The following is a 16139-nucleotide window of genomic DNA, read 5'->3' as shown; positions in this document are numbered from 1 at the left end:
TTCCTCTACTGCTGCTGCAGTGGTTAAGTGGTTTGTTGCTATGGCCACACAACCAGGATTAGGAAGTCAAGTACAGTAGTTTCTTCATCTTAAGAGCCTGGGGTGTTACCCTGCAGCAGCGCTGGAGAGATAAAGGTATTTTCAGCGTCATGATTAGTCTTTGTGCTCCAGCCTTCCCATCCCAGTCCTTCATTGTTCAAGGGGGGGAAGGGAGAGAATTTAACTCTTCCTCCCACCACAGACACTCCTTCTCCACACAAAACAGGACTCTGCCTTTCCCTCCAGGTGGAGGATGGTAGCTGAGGTGCTGTGCCATCCATCACCTGCGCCAGGTTCAGTGTGTGAATTCAGACTGACACAGCCACGCTGAGTGACATCTCCCTGGAGACCAAACATACCGTGCTCAGGCCCCAAATGTGCCAGCCCCGTCAGCTAACAAGGCAATGCACTGCTCAAGTCCTCAGCTAGCAGAGCTGTTACAGTGCTGTCCCAGGGAGGGCAGACAGGGCAGGGACCTGAGTCTGGCTGATCTGGCAAGAGGCTGCGAGGCAACGGAGGGTAACTGTGCCAGAAGACTTGGTTTGAAAGAGAAGCTCAGTTCAGCTGTTGCCTTGACAATTCCACCCACTCTTGGCAGGGTCTCCACACTTACTTCCTCTAGCCAGCACAGAGAGGAGCACAGGAAACCCAGGTGACACCAGAGATGGAGAAGAAGGTGGAAGGTGCACACCCCACCTCCACCCCGCAGGAGCACAGCAGGTTAACCACCCTTGCATACATCTGACTTCGCCACTCAGGCCTCACAAATGATTCCCTTCTCCCATCCCCTTGGTTTCAGGCCTTGCAGTGGCGTCCTCTTTTATCTTCTATTTCCTCTCATGCACTTTTTTTTTTTTTTTTCAGCTCAGCCTTTCATGCTGCCTTGCTCATAAAAGTCAACATGGGCTGGGGATGTACTGATGCACCTTCGCTGTGCTGAAGCAAAGGCTTTGTGTCATGCCAGAAGCCAGCATAAAGGTCAGAAAGAAACGCTTAGAGTGGAATTCACAGAACATTTACTTCTTACAACGAGGGAACTGCAGCTTCTTCTCAAGAGTTACTTACTGAGCACAGTGAAAAGCCATCCCCTGGGACCGTGGCTTTGGAAGTAACAAGCTTCCCCACCATGCCTGCTGCCTTGAGCCCTGGGGACGCTGGTTCCGAGCACCTGACAGCAGTGGGCACTGAACATCCAAAACCTTATAGACACCTCGTCCAGACACAGCCAGAGGGAAGATAATTGCTGGCTTTATCAGCTCTGAGCCCCAGGAACACAAATCCCAGGGGCTGTGATCACCCCCCCCTTCCTGCAGAGCTGTTCTGCCTACTCTGATTCTTCTTTCTTTTCAGAGAGCAGAGTGCAGCTGAAGCATTTTGAGCAGCTTCTGCCACAGCACTGCTGCAGGCTTGCTACCAGGCACTTCACGCAGCTTGCTACGTCTTGGGAACGGCTCAAGACCACACACAGGAACAGTGGCATTGCTGTTAGGAACAAGAGCAGACCCCAAAACAAGCTGCTTCCTCTCTCTGGGATTTTGCTTCCTTCTTGGGAGACTTGTTTCAGAGCATATAGAGGTGGGCTCCAGCAACAACTGGAAAACATCCCACTGATCTCTTTCCCTGGGGAGAACAGGCACTGTCATTTACAAAAACTGTCACAATGATTCTTTTCTGGAATCGAGAAGCTTTTTAAGAAGTCTTACAAATGTTCAGTGCCTTACTTGTTTGTCACTGTTTTGCATGTGATGAGAATGTACTAAAATTTGGCTGGTGGCTGTTCTGAAGGGAATCACTAGAAAAAGACTCATCAGAAAACCTGCAGAGACAACACAAGCGTTTGATGCCATTAACAGCAACCTCTTATCTAAGAGCCTCTTTATCCCCCTGTCGGTCTCAGCACATGGTGTTTGCTCCACAGGCTCTGCTCTTTCTTCCCTAGCTTAGCTCACCGCTCTACTTTGCCCTGCCACAGCATCAGGCTTCAGAAGAGTGCCAGAACACCCTTTGTTGTGGCATGAGATTAAGCCCAGGGTCCCCATCTCCCAGCTGCACAGCAGGAACACGCAGCCTTGCAGGAGGAACCCTTTGGGCTGGCACAGCACCTGCAGCTTGCTCCCAGCAGATCCTACCTCTGCTTCCACCAACACCCAGATTTTCACCCCACAATGTCAGAAACGTCAGCAGAGGGAAAGGGGGACTGGACAGGTGCAGAGCGAGGTCTGCCTGGGTTGAAACGTTTCCTTCCAACCACTGTAAATCCCTGTGGGGGCATTTGACAGAGTGCTGTGAGATCCAAGCATGCAGGATGCCAAGAAGCCAGACCTTGTGGAGTAGAGGCATGCACCGAGGACAGGCGGAACAAACACCCAGCTGTTATTGGCAGCTCCTCACTCCTCTAAGTGGGCTGAGGCAGGAGTTGGTGTTTAATGGCAAGCATTTCCCACACGGGTGGGTTAGTGAGGAACAGGCCTGCTTGTAGGTACAAACCCACGTGTGCTCTGTGGTTCTGAGCTACACAGAGGCAGCCCAGCACTTTATCCAACTCTCCTTTTGCTGAGAAATGCTCTGCTTCATCCCATCTCACCTGGATCTGGGCACCTCCAGCGGGCTGCTTCCAATCCTCAGGAAGTTATCAGAATGCGTGGAGGAGGAGGAGCTGGAGGACTTCACCTCGACCATCCCTGCCGAAGGCAGCCTGTCCTCAGACTGCTGCGCCCTGCTCCAGAGCACAGCTTGCGGCGATGATGCACAGCTCTTCCTCCTGTGGGATGGAGAACCTGGGTGAGAAAGCTGGCTCTCTCACATTCTCCAGCTAGGAACTCTTGCCACAGCAGACCAGATTTTACCCCAGCAGCTAAAAACTCTTGCTTGCCCTGAGCCCGCCTCCCCCCCCTTCCCAAGGAACACTGAGTCACAGGCAACGGCTGAGGGATGGGGGCACACCGAGCTCAACACATCTTAGCCCATTCTTTTATAGATCACCATCCACGTGACCTGGAAATCAGAGACAGGAGAATGCATCAGCCCACACACATACAGCGAGTGCTTTGTTTAGTCTAGCTGTAAAAACGCCTCAAGCAAGGGGCCTCCCAGCAGGGAAAGACCATTTCAATCTGCTTCAAACTCTGCAGAGCGAGGAGCCTGGCCCAGGTGGGCGTTTTTGTGTACTGATGAGGGTGGCGAGCACACAACACCAGTGTGGTTTTCCCTTTTAGCGATTTCCTTTAGACACCGCTGCACTGACCACACGCTCGGAACTGACAACCTCTCTGGTGCATTTCAGTCCTCTTCCCGTCTGTGCTGACAGCCCAGAACTGCTCTGGCTCCTTTTCTAGCCTGTGCATTCGGACCCGTGCACAATTCACTGTCCATTGCTGCACCAGGTCTCAGCTCACGTTACTGTCCAGATACATGCCAAACAAGCACACACATTTGGAACTAATCCACGTTGCTGCTGCTCCACATTCAGGAGGTTCTACTTTCTTATATGTTTTTTTTCCCCCCCTGGAAAAGTCCCAAGATTTTTTCCCCTTCTGATGTCACAGTGAAACGGGTAAAGATATTGTTGTATACACAAGTAAGCAGGGAAAAAAAAAGGCAAATTAATGCAAAGAGAAGATGCTGTTCTTCCTGAAAAGGGCCCCTTAACTTTGACTGAGATCAAGAACTGTCAGCAAGTGCAGCTAAAGACAGGCTCACTGTACAGTGGGAAGCATGATACCTCCCTTCACTTCTTGAAGTGTGTCCACCCTCAAATATCACACCACAGCCTCTCTCAAGCATTATTCATCTCATGTTATCATAGCTGCCAACATCTCCAAGAACAGCCCGCAGAGACAGGCTCGTACAGCTAACAAACAAAATGCCTCTCCATGCAAGGAGACCTTGAGCCCACTTGTGTTCAGGGCAACACAAAGAAACCTCCTCTCCTCTTCCCCTCTAGGCACAGCCCAGCTCTGTCGATCACCATGCTTACAGCAAGCTCTACCTGTTCTCCAGACTACACAGCCACAACAGGCTGCAGGAGGACGTCCGTGCCCAGTTCCCTCGCTAAACACTTGTGGCAAGGCTCACAGCCTTCCCCTCCCTGTGCTTATGTCCACAGCACGGGCCCAAACCACCAGTGTGGTACTGGCAGCCAGCCCCAGCACAACCTGATGGCTCCTACTGGAGCAAAAACAAACTAGAATTAGAACACACATCACCGAAGTAAGCCCTGATATGTACAAGTACAGCAAATGTCTTGCAGCATGCTCTGACCACCTCATATCCTGAGATCACGTGTAGGGTTTGAGCTGTGGGATCTAGTCTGGGCTGCAGGATCTGGTCTGCATGTCCTGAGCAGTCCAGAGCAGTGTCAATGCTTCCAGTTTCCTACCCTGTAGCCAGACAAGTGGAAAGTTGTCCCCTATTCCCTGCACTCACTGTGCTGCAGACAGGTATACTCTGTGTGTTAAGGAGGACTCTGCGATGGACACTTGGCAAATGCAGTTTGTGGGTTCCCTTTCACTGTTTTGGGGATTCTTCATTAAGATTACCTCTTCCCCTCTTCAGTGTTTTATAAATTGACTCTCAAAGTGCTTTAGAAAGGCTGCTGCCACTAGCATGGCTGCAGGCTCAGTCCCAGAGGACTTCCAGCTGCCTCCAGCACAACCCAGATTTAATTTAAAATAATTGCAATATAAAATAGCATCTTCACTTGTGCTGAGGGAGAGGAGAGAAAAATTAAACTGAGAGGGGCAACCCTACGGAAAGATTCTGGAATCCCCAAACAGCACCAGAAACCCCACAAGCAATCATGCCTGTCCCAGAGCACTCACCCTACACCTTCCCCAGTCCCCACTTGCAGACAGCCACCAGCACCCCCAGGCAACTCCTACGTGACCCTCTACCAACAGGGAGCACTGAGAATTTCATGTTCTCCCCCCGAAGTATCCCACAGCAGCACTGCAGACAGCACCCTGCTCCCACTCACACACCTCACGTTAGAGGGGCTTAAGTATAGGGGAGATTCTTGGCTATCCAGTCCACCTACTGCTAACTCAGGCAGTACCCTCCTTTAACCTCTTCTGTAAACTAAATTTCATTTTAAGGGCAACGAAGCTTTCTGCCTCCTCTTTTCCCTGGGGAGGCTGCTGCCAAATGCCATTCCTCCTGTAGTTCAGAGTGAGCTTTTAAAAGTAATGAAATCCTTTCTGGATTAAATGTAACAGTGAAGGGGTGGGGGGAAAGAAAAGAAAGCAAACTTGAGGAGCACCCTTGCAGGAGCCTAACATGGTCACTAACATGGGGTGGTCTCCAATTCTTGGCGCAGAAGAACTGAGAACAAGTTGTGACAAAGCCTCTGACAGCCAAATTCCTCCCTCCACTGTAGAGAATCCATGCTGCAGAGAGCAGACCCGGATGGTGAGCGATGTCAGAGGCATCTTTCCTACAGTGCTCAGCACCTGCCCCTCTTGCTCTGCAGCCCACTGAGCGGTCATCTCCTCACCATGCTGCCTGGGCCTGTGCTCCTGCTGGCATCAGCTCCACGGCCTCGTAGGTGAAGCTCCCGGCTGCTCCGGGGGAGCTCTCCATCCCCAGGGAGAAGTCGCTGCTCAGGCTCGTGGTGCTGCCTCGGTCTCTCTGCTCTAGAAGGAAGAAAACAGCTGCCTGAAGACCAGCCAGGTCTCGCTGACTCTCTCCCCCCTTCAAGCAATACCCTTTCTATTTGCCCTAGAGCCTCGTGCTTGCGAGGCCCCACGGGAAGCACTCCCCTGTGCAATCCCCTTGGTGCTGGGAACCCAAGCCCCGAGCGCCCAACCATTACCAGCACCCCAGGGTGCTGATGCTCAGCGGCGGCACTCACTGAGCATGCAGATCTCCTCCAGGGTGAAGCCAGGTGACAAGCTCTTCCTCCTGGGGGAAGAAAAGACAGGGTTACCTCGGGCACGCTCCAGCGCTGCGGGGAGGCTGGCCACAGCCAGGTCCCTGCAGCACGCAGCGGGTCGGAGCAGCGGGAAGTGCAGGGACAGAGGGGAGGGGATGGGGCCGGTGGGAGCTCTCTGAACAGCCCCAACCCACAAACTCTGTGTTCTGACAGGCTGCAGGCAGTCATCTGCTACCTCGGAGCCCGCAGCCTCCTCCAGGGTGAGCTATGTTCCCCTCTGCCCCTCTTAAACTAAAGGGTTAACCTTTAGCAGCCCTGCTTCAGCCAGAGCCCACATCTCTGGGCTCGTCTGTGCTAAAGCAGCCATGGATAATCATTAGGCAGAGAGCACGTTTCAGCATGGACAGGTTTTCAGAGCACATCGTGGCACCTCACAAGCCTCGGCCCCGTTTTGCAGCCTTCAGAGTGCAGAATAAATTAAAGAAATCTGGGCCAGGACACCAGGGCCTCCAGCTCCCCAAAGGAACGGCACTAACAAGCTCCCTGGCTCTGCAGCCCATGCAGCAGCAAGCAGAGGCTCCTTACCTCTGTGACTTCACAGCAGAGAACTCCTCAGAGGTGATGTGCTTCAGAAAATTGAAGCAGAAAAAGAAAATCTGAGCAAAGGGAAAGAGAAGAGCTGTTCAGGAATGAACCCGAGGCTTCCTGCAGCCTCTTATCTTGGTGGGGAGGTGCTGGCAGGAAGGAGATAGCCAGAAATCTGCAGCTACCAGACTCCAGGTGCCACAGGCTGCCACCATCCCACCCCTGCCCTTCTCTTGCTTGTAAAACTGACCCTCTGTTCCCTGCCACAGAAACGAAGGTGTGTGACAGGTCTCCTTATCGACACCTTGCACGCACACCACAAGCACACAGCACAGGCTCATGCCACCAATGCAGAACAGAGCAGCCCCGGCCCCAGCAGCTGTTTATACATCCAGGTAAGCAGCAAACCCAGCTGATGACTGGGGTGAGTGATACTCATACGGGGTCCTGAACCCCCGAAAGGTGGAAAACAGGCCAGAGCTCCAGCTCTGCTTTCTCCAAGGGGTGTGACACTGTTCAGAGACAGGGAATCTCTAGTGAAGCTAGAGTCTGAGGAGCAGGGGATTAGCTATAGGGTTAGACACTTCCCACCTCTTGATCTCTATCCAAAAATGACATTGCAATGTACTGCAACTACAGTCAGAGCAATCACTTTTTTTTTTTTTTTTTTTGCTTTGATTTGAACAGAATTAACCCCCTAATCTTAACTGCCTCCCAGACCCATCTGGGCACTGCCAGACACACCCCAGAACCAGCACAAGCGGCCCCACCAGCCTGTAGCAGCACACAAGCCAGGTGCAGCTGCAGCCCCCATACAGCAGAGCTGGCACGCAGGACAAGCACACGAGACTACACAGCTTTATTTCCAAGCCCCCAGGAGTCACACACCTTCAGGCTCTCTCTTCCTTGCTGCGCTGAACAGCAAGCCCTAGCAGCCTTTCACCAGGGGCCTATAATGGCACTGTGGGGAAGCAGCAGGACTGACACCCACCAACCAAACCATCAGAAAAGCAGTCTCACACCTTATGGAGAAGGAAGTGACAGGGCAAGGCTCCCACCTCACATCTGCAGCACTTCAACAATGCTTTTAGAACCCATCCGAACCAGTGATATTACCACGAAGCAGACAATGAACACTGCTACCTTAAACAAGTACCCTGAGAGCAGAAAGCGATGCGGAGGCACTGCCCCAGATGGGACACTCACCTCTTCTCCTTTACTGAGTCGATCGACCAACATGTGCCTGGAAAGAGAGCAAGGGAGGGAGGTCAGTCACTCGCCAGAAACCAGAATGAGAACAACACAAGTCATCAAGAGCAGCCAGCTGACTAATCCTCCAGAAAGAAAATGCATTAGCCTCTTTTTGTCACAGCTCAGTGAGAGATGCCCCAACATCTACCTTGGGCTGTGAGCAAACACCAAAGGTGACCCTCTGAAGGCTTCTAGCCTGCTGTGCAGGGTTACATAAACAAATAAACCTCAGCGTGCCTACCCGAAGAGAAACCAGTCATAGGCCACTGTCAGGTAGAGAATCTCAGACGGCTCCAGGGACACGTGGATCAGCCCATCCTGCAAAGCAAAGGAGAGACAGCCTTCAGGCAGCAGCCCGGGGGACTGGGGCTTAGTGTTCATGACCTACACAGAGCTGGCACGATGAACCAAGGTGCCCAGAGCTTGCTCTGCCTCCAACAAGAGCATGTAACCCTCATGGTTACAGCACATGCTCCAAACCCTGAGCATCTTTGCTCTCCATTTCAAACTCGATCCACGCCCCTTTCTGAAGGCGGGCTGAGCAAAAGGAACAGTAAGTGCTCCAGCACCACTTTCTGGTGCCACAGTTGCTCACCCTCTGACCAAGCACCCCCAGAAGCAGGTACTCACAGCCCACAAGGAGAGGCGCAGTAAGGAGATGAAGAGAGGAGTTCGATCCCAGCCGGATATACAGTGCACCAGCAGCCCGCTGTCGTCTGTTACAGGTGGGAGTGGGAAGGAGAAGGAAACAAAAAGTTGTTGTAACAAGAGCAATGACTTTAAGGCAAATCTGCAGTGACAAACTACTCTCCATCTCCCCAGCCTGGGCTCAACAACAGAGCTGAGCCACCAAGCCAGAACATTTTGTCTTGAATATGGCAGCCCACAAATTGCTCAGAGTGTCCCAGGCTGTCAGCAGCCCCAGCTGATGTGCTGTCCTGGTTCTGACAGCTGCTCAGGACATGAAGTCACTAGGTATGAGCATCATTTTGCTGCCCAAAGCATACACCCCTCCAGTCGCAGCCCATTATCACAATCCATCCCCACAACAGAAATAAACCTGCTCCAACTGACCACTTTCTCTCAGTCCCACCAACCTTCCCACTGACACAAAGTGATCAGAGGCACACAGGGAACCAAACTCCTGCGCTCTCCAGAACATTTGCAGCGTGTCCCAGTGTAACTGCAGGAGAGTCTGCAGTTTGCTGGGTGGGCAGAGCCAGCCAGGGCTCCACCTATCCAACAGAGCTAGGTATAAAGTCACTGTGGCTAGGAACAGGATGCCAACAAAGGGCAATGTACCTCCTTCAGGGGGTGGCTGTGATGATAAAGGATGTGAGACTCCAGGCCAGGGGGACAAAATACAGACACACAGCAAATAAGAGAGTCAACAAGGAAAGGAAAAACCTTCTCTTCAGTTTCAAACCAGTAAAACCTTTGGTAAAGTTTTCAGATCTCCTTCCATCTCTGTAAGAGGGAATTCTTAGGGGATCAACAAGTCCCCCTTTAAGAGGGGAACTAGAGCCCTGAGACTCTAGGACATCATCTTGTTCTGAAGAGAGAGAAGTGAAGCTCTCCATAAAGAGGCTCTTCTGCACTGGGAACTGATCCACAGCCACACTACCAGCTTCTAGGGAAAGCAACTGCTCCAGTTGGACTACTGGGAGGCAAGGAGTTTGCCTTACCATCACTATTGATGATAGAGATCAGCAGCTTCAGGTAGTTCTGTGTCTGCTGCACGAGGTCCCAGCTCTGTGCCAAAAGAGAAAAGTTGATGGTAAGCAAGAGGCTGCTCTGCAGTTCCATTTGCCATGCTCTTGGTTTCTCTATCCAGAGAAATAATTCCACAGCCACGTGTTACAGTGACAGGCTTTCCTCTTGGTCCTCTAACCACTCCCCAAATCCTCTGAGAAAAGCCCTCTGTGACAAGAGGCCAGGCAGGAAAAAGTATTAAAAAACAACAGGCCATGGCTACTGCCTGCCTGGCTGGAATAGAACCTGCTGCCTGCAGCCCCAAAGCCCACGCTCGGAGGGACTGAAGCGAACTGGCAAACACCTGCGGAGCGCTGACCCAGTTCTGCAGCCCCCTGCACGTGTGCGCTTCACCAAGTGGCTCAGCAGCCCCAGCACAGCTGCGGACGTGATGCAAGGAGCAGGACGGGACGGGCAGGCCGAGGTGAGCAGCCCGTCCCCACAACTTGAGCACTTTTGGTGCAAGTGACCCCTGCGGGCTGCCCACAGCCCCACTGCAGGCTCGCTTGTGCTGATGCCAGAAGGAATCATCCCGTCCTGTTTCTCTCTCTGCACCACACACCAGGAATTTTCAGTTGCCCCATATACAGCTCGAAGCTTGCGCTTGGCAACAGCTCTGCCCAATAAAGTACCTAATCTAAGGGTGACAGTTCATCATTCCTTTGGCAGCCTGTTCCAAGACAAATCCTCAAAAATAACATTCAAGACTGCTTTCCTCATTCGTATGCCTGATTTCAGACTTCAGATACTGCTTCCTGTGCAGCTTTTCCTCCCTAGACTGAAGGGTGCTTTAGAAACAGTATTTTCATAGAATTATGGAATATCCAAGTTGGAAGGGACCCACAAGGATCAGAGTCCAACTCCTGGGTCCCCAAATGACCACCCCAAAAAAATAAAATCAGATCACGTGTCTGAGAGCGTTGTCCAAACACTCCTTGGACTCTGGCAGGCTCGGTGCTGTGAATGCACTTACACATTAATCAAGTCAACCCCCAAAATACCGCTGTGATTAGCTGAACAGACCGAGAACTTCAGCTTTAAGCACAGCACCTTCTCCAGTCCTCAGATCACTTCTGCATCTATTTTCTTACATGCTCTTCAATTATTAATAACCTTTTCAAAATACTGGCTGCTCAGTACTTTAGTGAACAAGTCATAAACAAACCGTGGTCCCTGTAGGCCTGCGCTTCAACACTGCGAGCTACTTTTCCGTGACTCCGCTTGTGCTGGCACTGGCATTATTTTTGTCACTGACAAACAAGCACCGGCCGAGCACTTGGAGCTCTGCTAGCTCTGTGCTGCTTCCAGCCACAGGGCACAGGAGCACAACACGCTCCAGCATGGCCAATCCTACCACAACCTGGAAGGACTGGCAGATCCACCATGTGAAATGGTACGCACTAATTAGTGTGAGACAATGGGAGAAGCAAGGTAAACCTCGGGCAAACCGAAGAGTTCAATCGTCATTGGTGATGCTGTCACAGTAAGGGGCAATGCAGATGTGGTCAGCTCTGATTTTCTCCTTTCCTGTAACAGGATAAACACCTTGCATAGCTGCTAAGAAGCTGCCTAGTTATGTGGCTGCTGCTCACAAAAGGGAAGGCTGACCCCTCTCAAGGCTCTCCCTAGCCAAGGGATTCTGTCCAGCAGCCCTGTGCCTGACTAACACTGCAAACAAGTAACACTGCTTTCAGTTTCCTGGCACGTTTCTCACCTTTAATAGCGATGTTTCTCCCTAATGGACTGCTAGCTTTATGCAAGCTACAGAAACAGATTTGATGTTATAGTCGGCTGCCTTGGGACACACCAATCCACAGAGCTTTTGGTAGAGGATTTCCACTGCTATTCTGAACAATCAAGTCTGCAGCTTCACTCCCACTGGGATGGTATGAAGTGAACCAGATTACTGCAACAGCAACGAGTCAGCCTTCAAATCTTTAATGATCCTTCCTGATTGAATCTCTGACCTCCCAGAGAGACGCCTACTTTGCTCACCTGGTACTCGCTCCAATCAATATTCAGAGATTGGGTCAGAGAGGCTGGGATACTTAGTGGGGCATCTACATAATCCTGGAAGTAGAAACCAAGAAGAACAAAAAAATATAATTAGTTAGAGAAAAACCATGATTTGAAAGCAATGAGTTTCAAAAAACAAAGCTTAAGCGCAGTAAAGCCCCCAGCTTTCCATTTTATACCTGTTTCCAGTTAAATATGAGACCTTCAGCTGTGTAATCCCGGTCTTTGTACTCCTTAAAAAATTCACAGCCTGCAAGACATGAGATAATGAACAACTGTTCAGCCAACTGATATCTAACAGCCGAAGGGCCCTGTGGGACTGAAAGTGCTGGCAGCCCTGGGCTCCAGAGCACCAAACCAATCAAAAGTGTTGCCTGTGGGAAGTGAAGAGCAGTAATCAGTACAGCGTGCAGCATGGCCTCCCAGCAGCAACAACCCAGAGCACTCAGCAGTGAAAACACTCACACAGCAGACAAAGAGCAAACTCCAAAGGCACAGCGAATGTGAAGTCTGAGGGACCGGTTTTATCCTCTCAAACAACAGGTTTCACCAAAGACCTGCGCGTTGCAGGGCCGCTGACTTTTGCACAGATCTGAGGAATCAGCCTGGCATCCTGAGTGAGAAGGAACCAGCAAAAAGAGATGTTGGTGGAGCCTGGGGAACGCCAGGTTTCACAGGGCGTCTGCTGCAGGTAACAAAAAAGGGCTCTGTCAGAGGCAACTGTGGTTTCTCTCACATTTAAGTCTCCCCTTTGAAACACCACAATTGCCCTATTTGAAGAAAGCAGGTATAAAACCACTTCCAAGGTTGCCCCCAAGCCCTCCCCTCCTGAAGTTTCTCCCCTATGGCTCCTGCTTCTTCTCAAACAACTATCTGAAGTCTCTGCTGCAAGCTGCAGTCACTTAGTCACAGCTGAGCAGCACCATTAGCACTGCAGCTGCCTGCAGGCTACATGAAACACCTCTCCTGAGGTACGGTGTGTGCCACAGAAGCTTCACAGCACCCATGTCACCAGGACACCCCTGTGCCAGGCACTGCATACACAAGCCTCGATCCCTGCTCCGCAAGTCACAAACAACTTCAATGGGGAAAAAAATCTATGTGGAAAGGACAGGGCTAGTGCTAGAGAACACACAGCCAGGAAGCAATCTGTCAGTTGAGATTTAACTCCAATTAAACACTGGCTTAAAGCAAAGAATGAGGGATTATAGCAGCAAGCATTGGCACCCACAAATGCCAACTACAAGTCAGAAGGAAAGGAGGGCTTCTGAACCAGAAAGCACAAAAGCTTCCGCAGATACCCCATGCTAACCCAAGTCTTTCACCCTAGATAGTCGTGTCTGGACACTGCTTCATTCACCTAAGACAACAGGATCTCAGAATAACTTTAGAGACAAATTACAAGATGGAAATTCTTTCGGTGCAAACCTGGGAACGCTGATAAGAACCTATCAGTCACTACCTTTTGCCAGTCACTAGAGGGGCTGCTGATCCTTAGATGTGCACGCCTCAGATTTACCAGAATGATAGCGTTCCCCTTTGGAGCAGCACTGCTACAATCAGGTAACATCTGCAGGGAGTTTGCAGTGTGATAAGATTTACCTCTAGCATGGCAGTGAAGAGCTGCTAAGAGACAGCAAACGTCCCAGGTGGCAGAAGAGGAAGGAGCATCACTGAGTACTGCACACTGTGCAGATCCCCACACAGTAAGAATGCTACAACTTAACTCACTTCTTCCTCATTCTTTACAAATGCTACAAAGACCCATGCACACTGTCTTTCCCATGGTCTATGTGTGGCAAGACAAACGGCAGCAACATGCACCTGTGGCACGTGGTACAGAATGCTCTTATTTCTCCCAGCCCTTTGCAATCTGCAAAGAAACCTCCATGGAAATCTTAAGGCAGCTTGTCAGAACTGGCACTAATTACTGGGTAAGAAAAGTTACGCCTTTTTTTCCCCCTACACACACCTCAGGGGGCAACAACCAGTACTCAAGGAAAAGTCTGAGTGTGGATCACCCATGACCACTGTGTCCCTGTCCCCTTTTCTTTGTACACAAGGGAAAAAGAAGAGTCCTTTCTGGCAGCATAGACCTCAAACACAGCAGCCTCACACCCAATCATGTTACTGAGCCCAGCAGCAGCCAGGCAGCAATGCTCAGCTCATCTTCAGCCAGTGACCCAGCGGTGGTTGCTAGGCACAGGAACTGATACAGGCAGGGAGATGGACTGAAGTGCTTCGCATCTCAGCTGCACGCCGCAGGTTAGCAGCTCTGCCTAGCACTGAGAACGTATCACAGCATCCTCTGGAAGCAGCAGGAGCAGGAAATGCTCCTAAGAACTGTGGGGTTATATGCAGCTTGCTTTGTAGCACGTAGCCCTTTGGAGTCGCAGGGCTGTCAACAGCCATCGTAACCCCAGCCCCACCACGGGGACGTTTTCTCTGTGCCTGAATTCATCACAACTGCTGAGAAATTCTTGCTGCCACCTCAGAGCACCTGATGCCAACTCGCAGCACCAGAATATCCAGATCTGTCGCACTGCTCTCAGTCTAAAAGAGCTTCTCTCCTGCGGGAGCGTAGGTAACGTGAAGCAAGCCACAGCCATTGCACCACACACACACACACGTAGTTCCCAGTCCCCAGCAGCAGATTGTCACCTGTCCCTTGGGAGTCCCTCTGGACATCAGTCCTGTACCTGGGTATGGGATGGAGAGAAGTGTGAAATCAGCATAACGTTGAGCTTTGTCCACCTTCTCAGAAGACGTCACACTGCACAGGACAAGAGGAAAACAGCAGACATTTGTACAGTTTTTTCCATGGAGACACCGGCATCCAAAAAGCCTCCTGTTGCATTTCCCCGCATAATGACTCGACTCAGGAATGGGCAGAGGCAGAACTTATGCAACGCATCCAGATTAACAGGTATAGCCCTAAAACATGAAAGCTTTCCTCTGAGAGGAATGTCAGGAGAAGCAACCTGCTCCTATACGCAAGTGGAAGGCTCCCCTTTCTGAAAAGGGGATTGCCCCATCACTTCAAGCTCTAGAGAAAACCTACTCGTACTGCAGAAGACAGACGAAAGCGGTTATCTTGCCCACTGATACAGCTTTCTCTGGTGTGAAAGCGTGGGGGTTCTCTCTACAGCACTGCCTGACGATCCTTCTGTAGGACCAGTCCAGGGACTGCTCCCAGGATGCATGCCCAGTAACAATTCCCACGTCAGGGCTGCTACCTGCAACTCAAAGCCTGCAGAAAAACGAAGGAACCCAGACTCACTTCAAGCCAAACTTCACCTTCTTGTTTTCCACCATCAGATCACAGATGTAGCGGACAGAAAGGTAACGGAGCAGCTTGATGTCGTGTCCTCTGACCTTGTCGAACAGCTGGGAGTCTGCGTTTCTGCAACACGGAACAAGGCAAAGCCAGATCAGCGTGGAAGGCTGACCACGTCACCTGCACAATACTGCCACAGCTCTTCCTGAACTGCTTCTAGCCAGAAGCCCCACAGTACAAGCCTCGTCTCCACAGCTTGGAGTCAGACTCTGCAATGAACTGATAGGCAAAATTAGTGCTAAGGGTCCCCTCCCCATTCCTCACTCTGTTCTGCAACAAGCACATTAAATTGCAGAGTATTTTCCCCAGCCTACAGATCTACTTTTTTTTTTAGTGAATCACACACTTCTGTGTAATTCAAGTAGCCTTTTAATGGCTTTGTATCATCCCGTCTCTGTCCCTTCCCTCTGGCAACAGATTAGCAGGCGTCAGTTACGCTGGCTTCAGCCAGCCATCAGTATTCAAGACTCTTTCAAAATCAAGGAAAGAAAGACCCCAAGCTCGGCAACAACCTCAAGCCTGTACCTGAAGCCCAGATTAGGGAAGAGCAGAACTGAATGGCTGAGTGAGTCAACTTTGGTCCAACTCTCTTTTCCTCATCTCAGCGATTGATACAAACCTAAGTGCAGAATCCTCCTCTGAAATGTCTTCTGCATCTGCCCAGGCATCATCAGAACCCCCTGCACGAAAGGCATTAAAAATGAAACCTGTGTAAACCAACACAATCCCTATTTCTACAGACATACACGTGCCTGAAAATGCTATGGTTTGGCACCTGTTCTCTGCATACAGGCTCTCTCAGTAATCCTCCACATTTCCTCTCCTCCTGAAGAGCCCGGTTTCTAACAGAGCCCACCCTTCCCCTGTCATTGCCAAGCTCCAGGTCCTATCCTATAGGCACCCAGTACCCTCCTGAGTTGTTCTCCCTGGAGCCCAGCATACCACACCATCAGGAGGATTTGATTCCCAGTGACTAGCCAGCAATAGCGAGGTCTTATTTACTCCCACCCCGCAGTATTTGGGAATCAGTACCCCGAATCCTTCAGGCTGCCCTACTTGTCTACACGCTTCCCATAATTCACTCTTCAGCCCCAAGCTCTTTTGCTGCTACTTCCTGCACGATGAGGCGTGGTACAGTGCTTGGGAACAGACACCAGATTTTAGGTTTTTCATTCAGGGCCTGAAACAGGGAGGTCTAGGACACTTCTGCACCTTCTCTCAGAAGACTTTGTGACATCCCAGTGCTGAGCAGCCCAAGCAGGCAGCCAGCAGCAGACGGCTCCTCACTCA

General features: G+C 51.0%; 1 protein-coding gene across 1 annotated transcript in view; it reads right to left on the bottom strand.

Moving 5' to 3' along the window:
• The window catches only part of MTMR14 (myotubularin related protein 14), a 30058-nt gene that overhangs the window by 8141 nt on the left and 5778 nt on the right, over positions 1-16139 (bottom strand). Inside the window, exons 5-17 of the mRNA XM_032194413.1 lie at positions 15469-15529; positions 14793-14915; positions 14212-14285; positions 11692-11762; positions 11492-11566; positions 9430-9496; positions 8375-8460; positions 7986-8062; positions 7700-7736; positions 6494-6564; positions 5888-5937; positions 5531-5669; positions 2624-2800 (exon numbers count right to left, since the gene is read on the bottom strand). Coding sequence (XP_032050304.1) covers positions 2624-2800; positions 5531-5669; positions 5888-5937; positions 6494-6564; positions 7700-7736; positions 7986-8062; positions 8375-8460; positions 9430-9496; positions 11492-11566; positions 11692-11762; positions 14212-14285; positions 14793-14915; positions 15469-15529 — 1108 coding nt within the window. The remainder of the gene's footprint in view (positions 1-2623; positions 2801-5530; positions 5670-5887; positions 5938-6493; positions 6565-7699; positions 7737-7985; positions 8063-8374; positions 8461-9429; positions 9497-11491; positions 11567-11691; positions 11763-14211; positions 14286-14792; positions 14916-15468; positions 15530-16139) is intronic.

The sequence above is a fragment of the Aythya fuligula genome, chromosome 10 (assembly GCF_009819795.1).
Source record: "Aythya fuligula isolate bAytFul2 chromosome 10, bAytFul2.pri, whole genome shotgun sequence".
Taxonomy (NCBI): domain Eukaryota; kingdom Metazoa; phylum Chordata; class Aves; order Anseriformes; family Anatidae; genus Aythya; species Aythya fuligula.
This window is presented reverse-complemented; position numbering and strand designations above follow the sequence as displayed.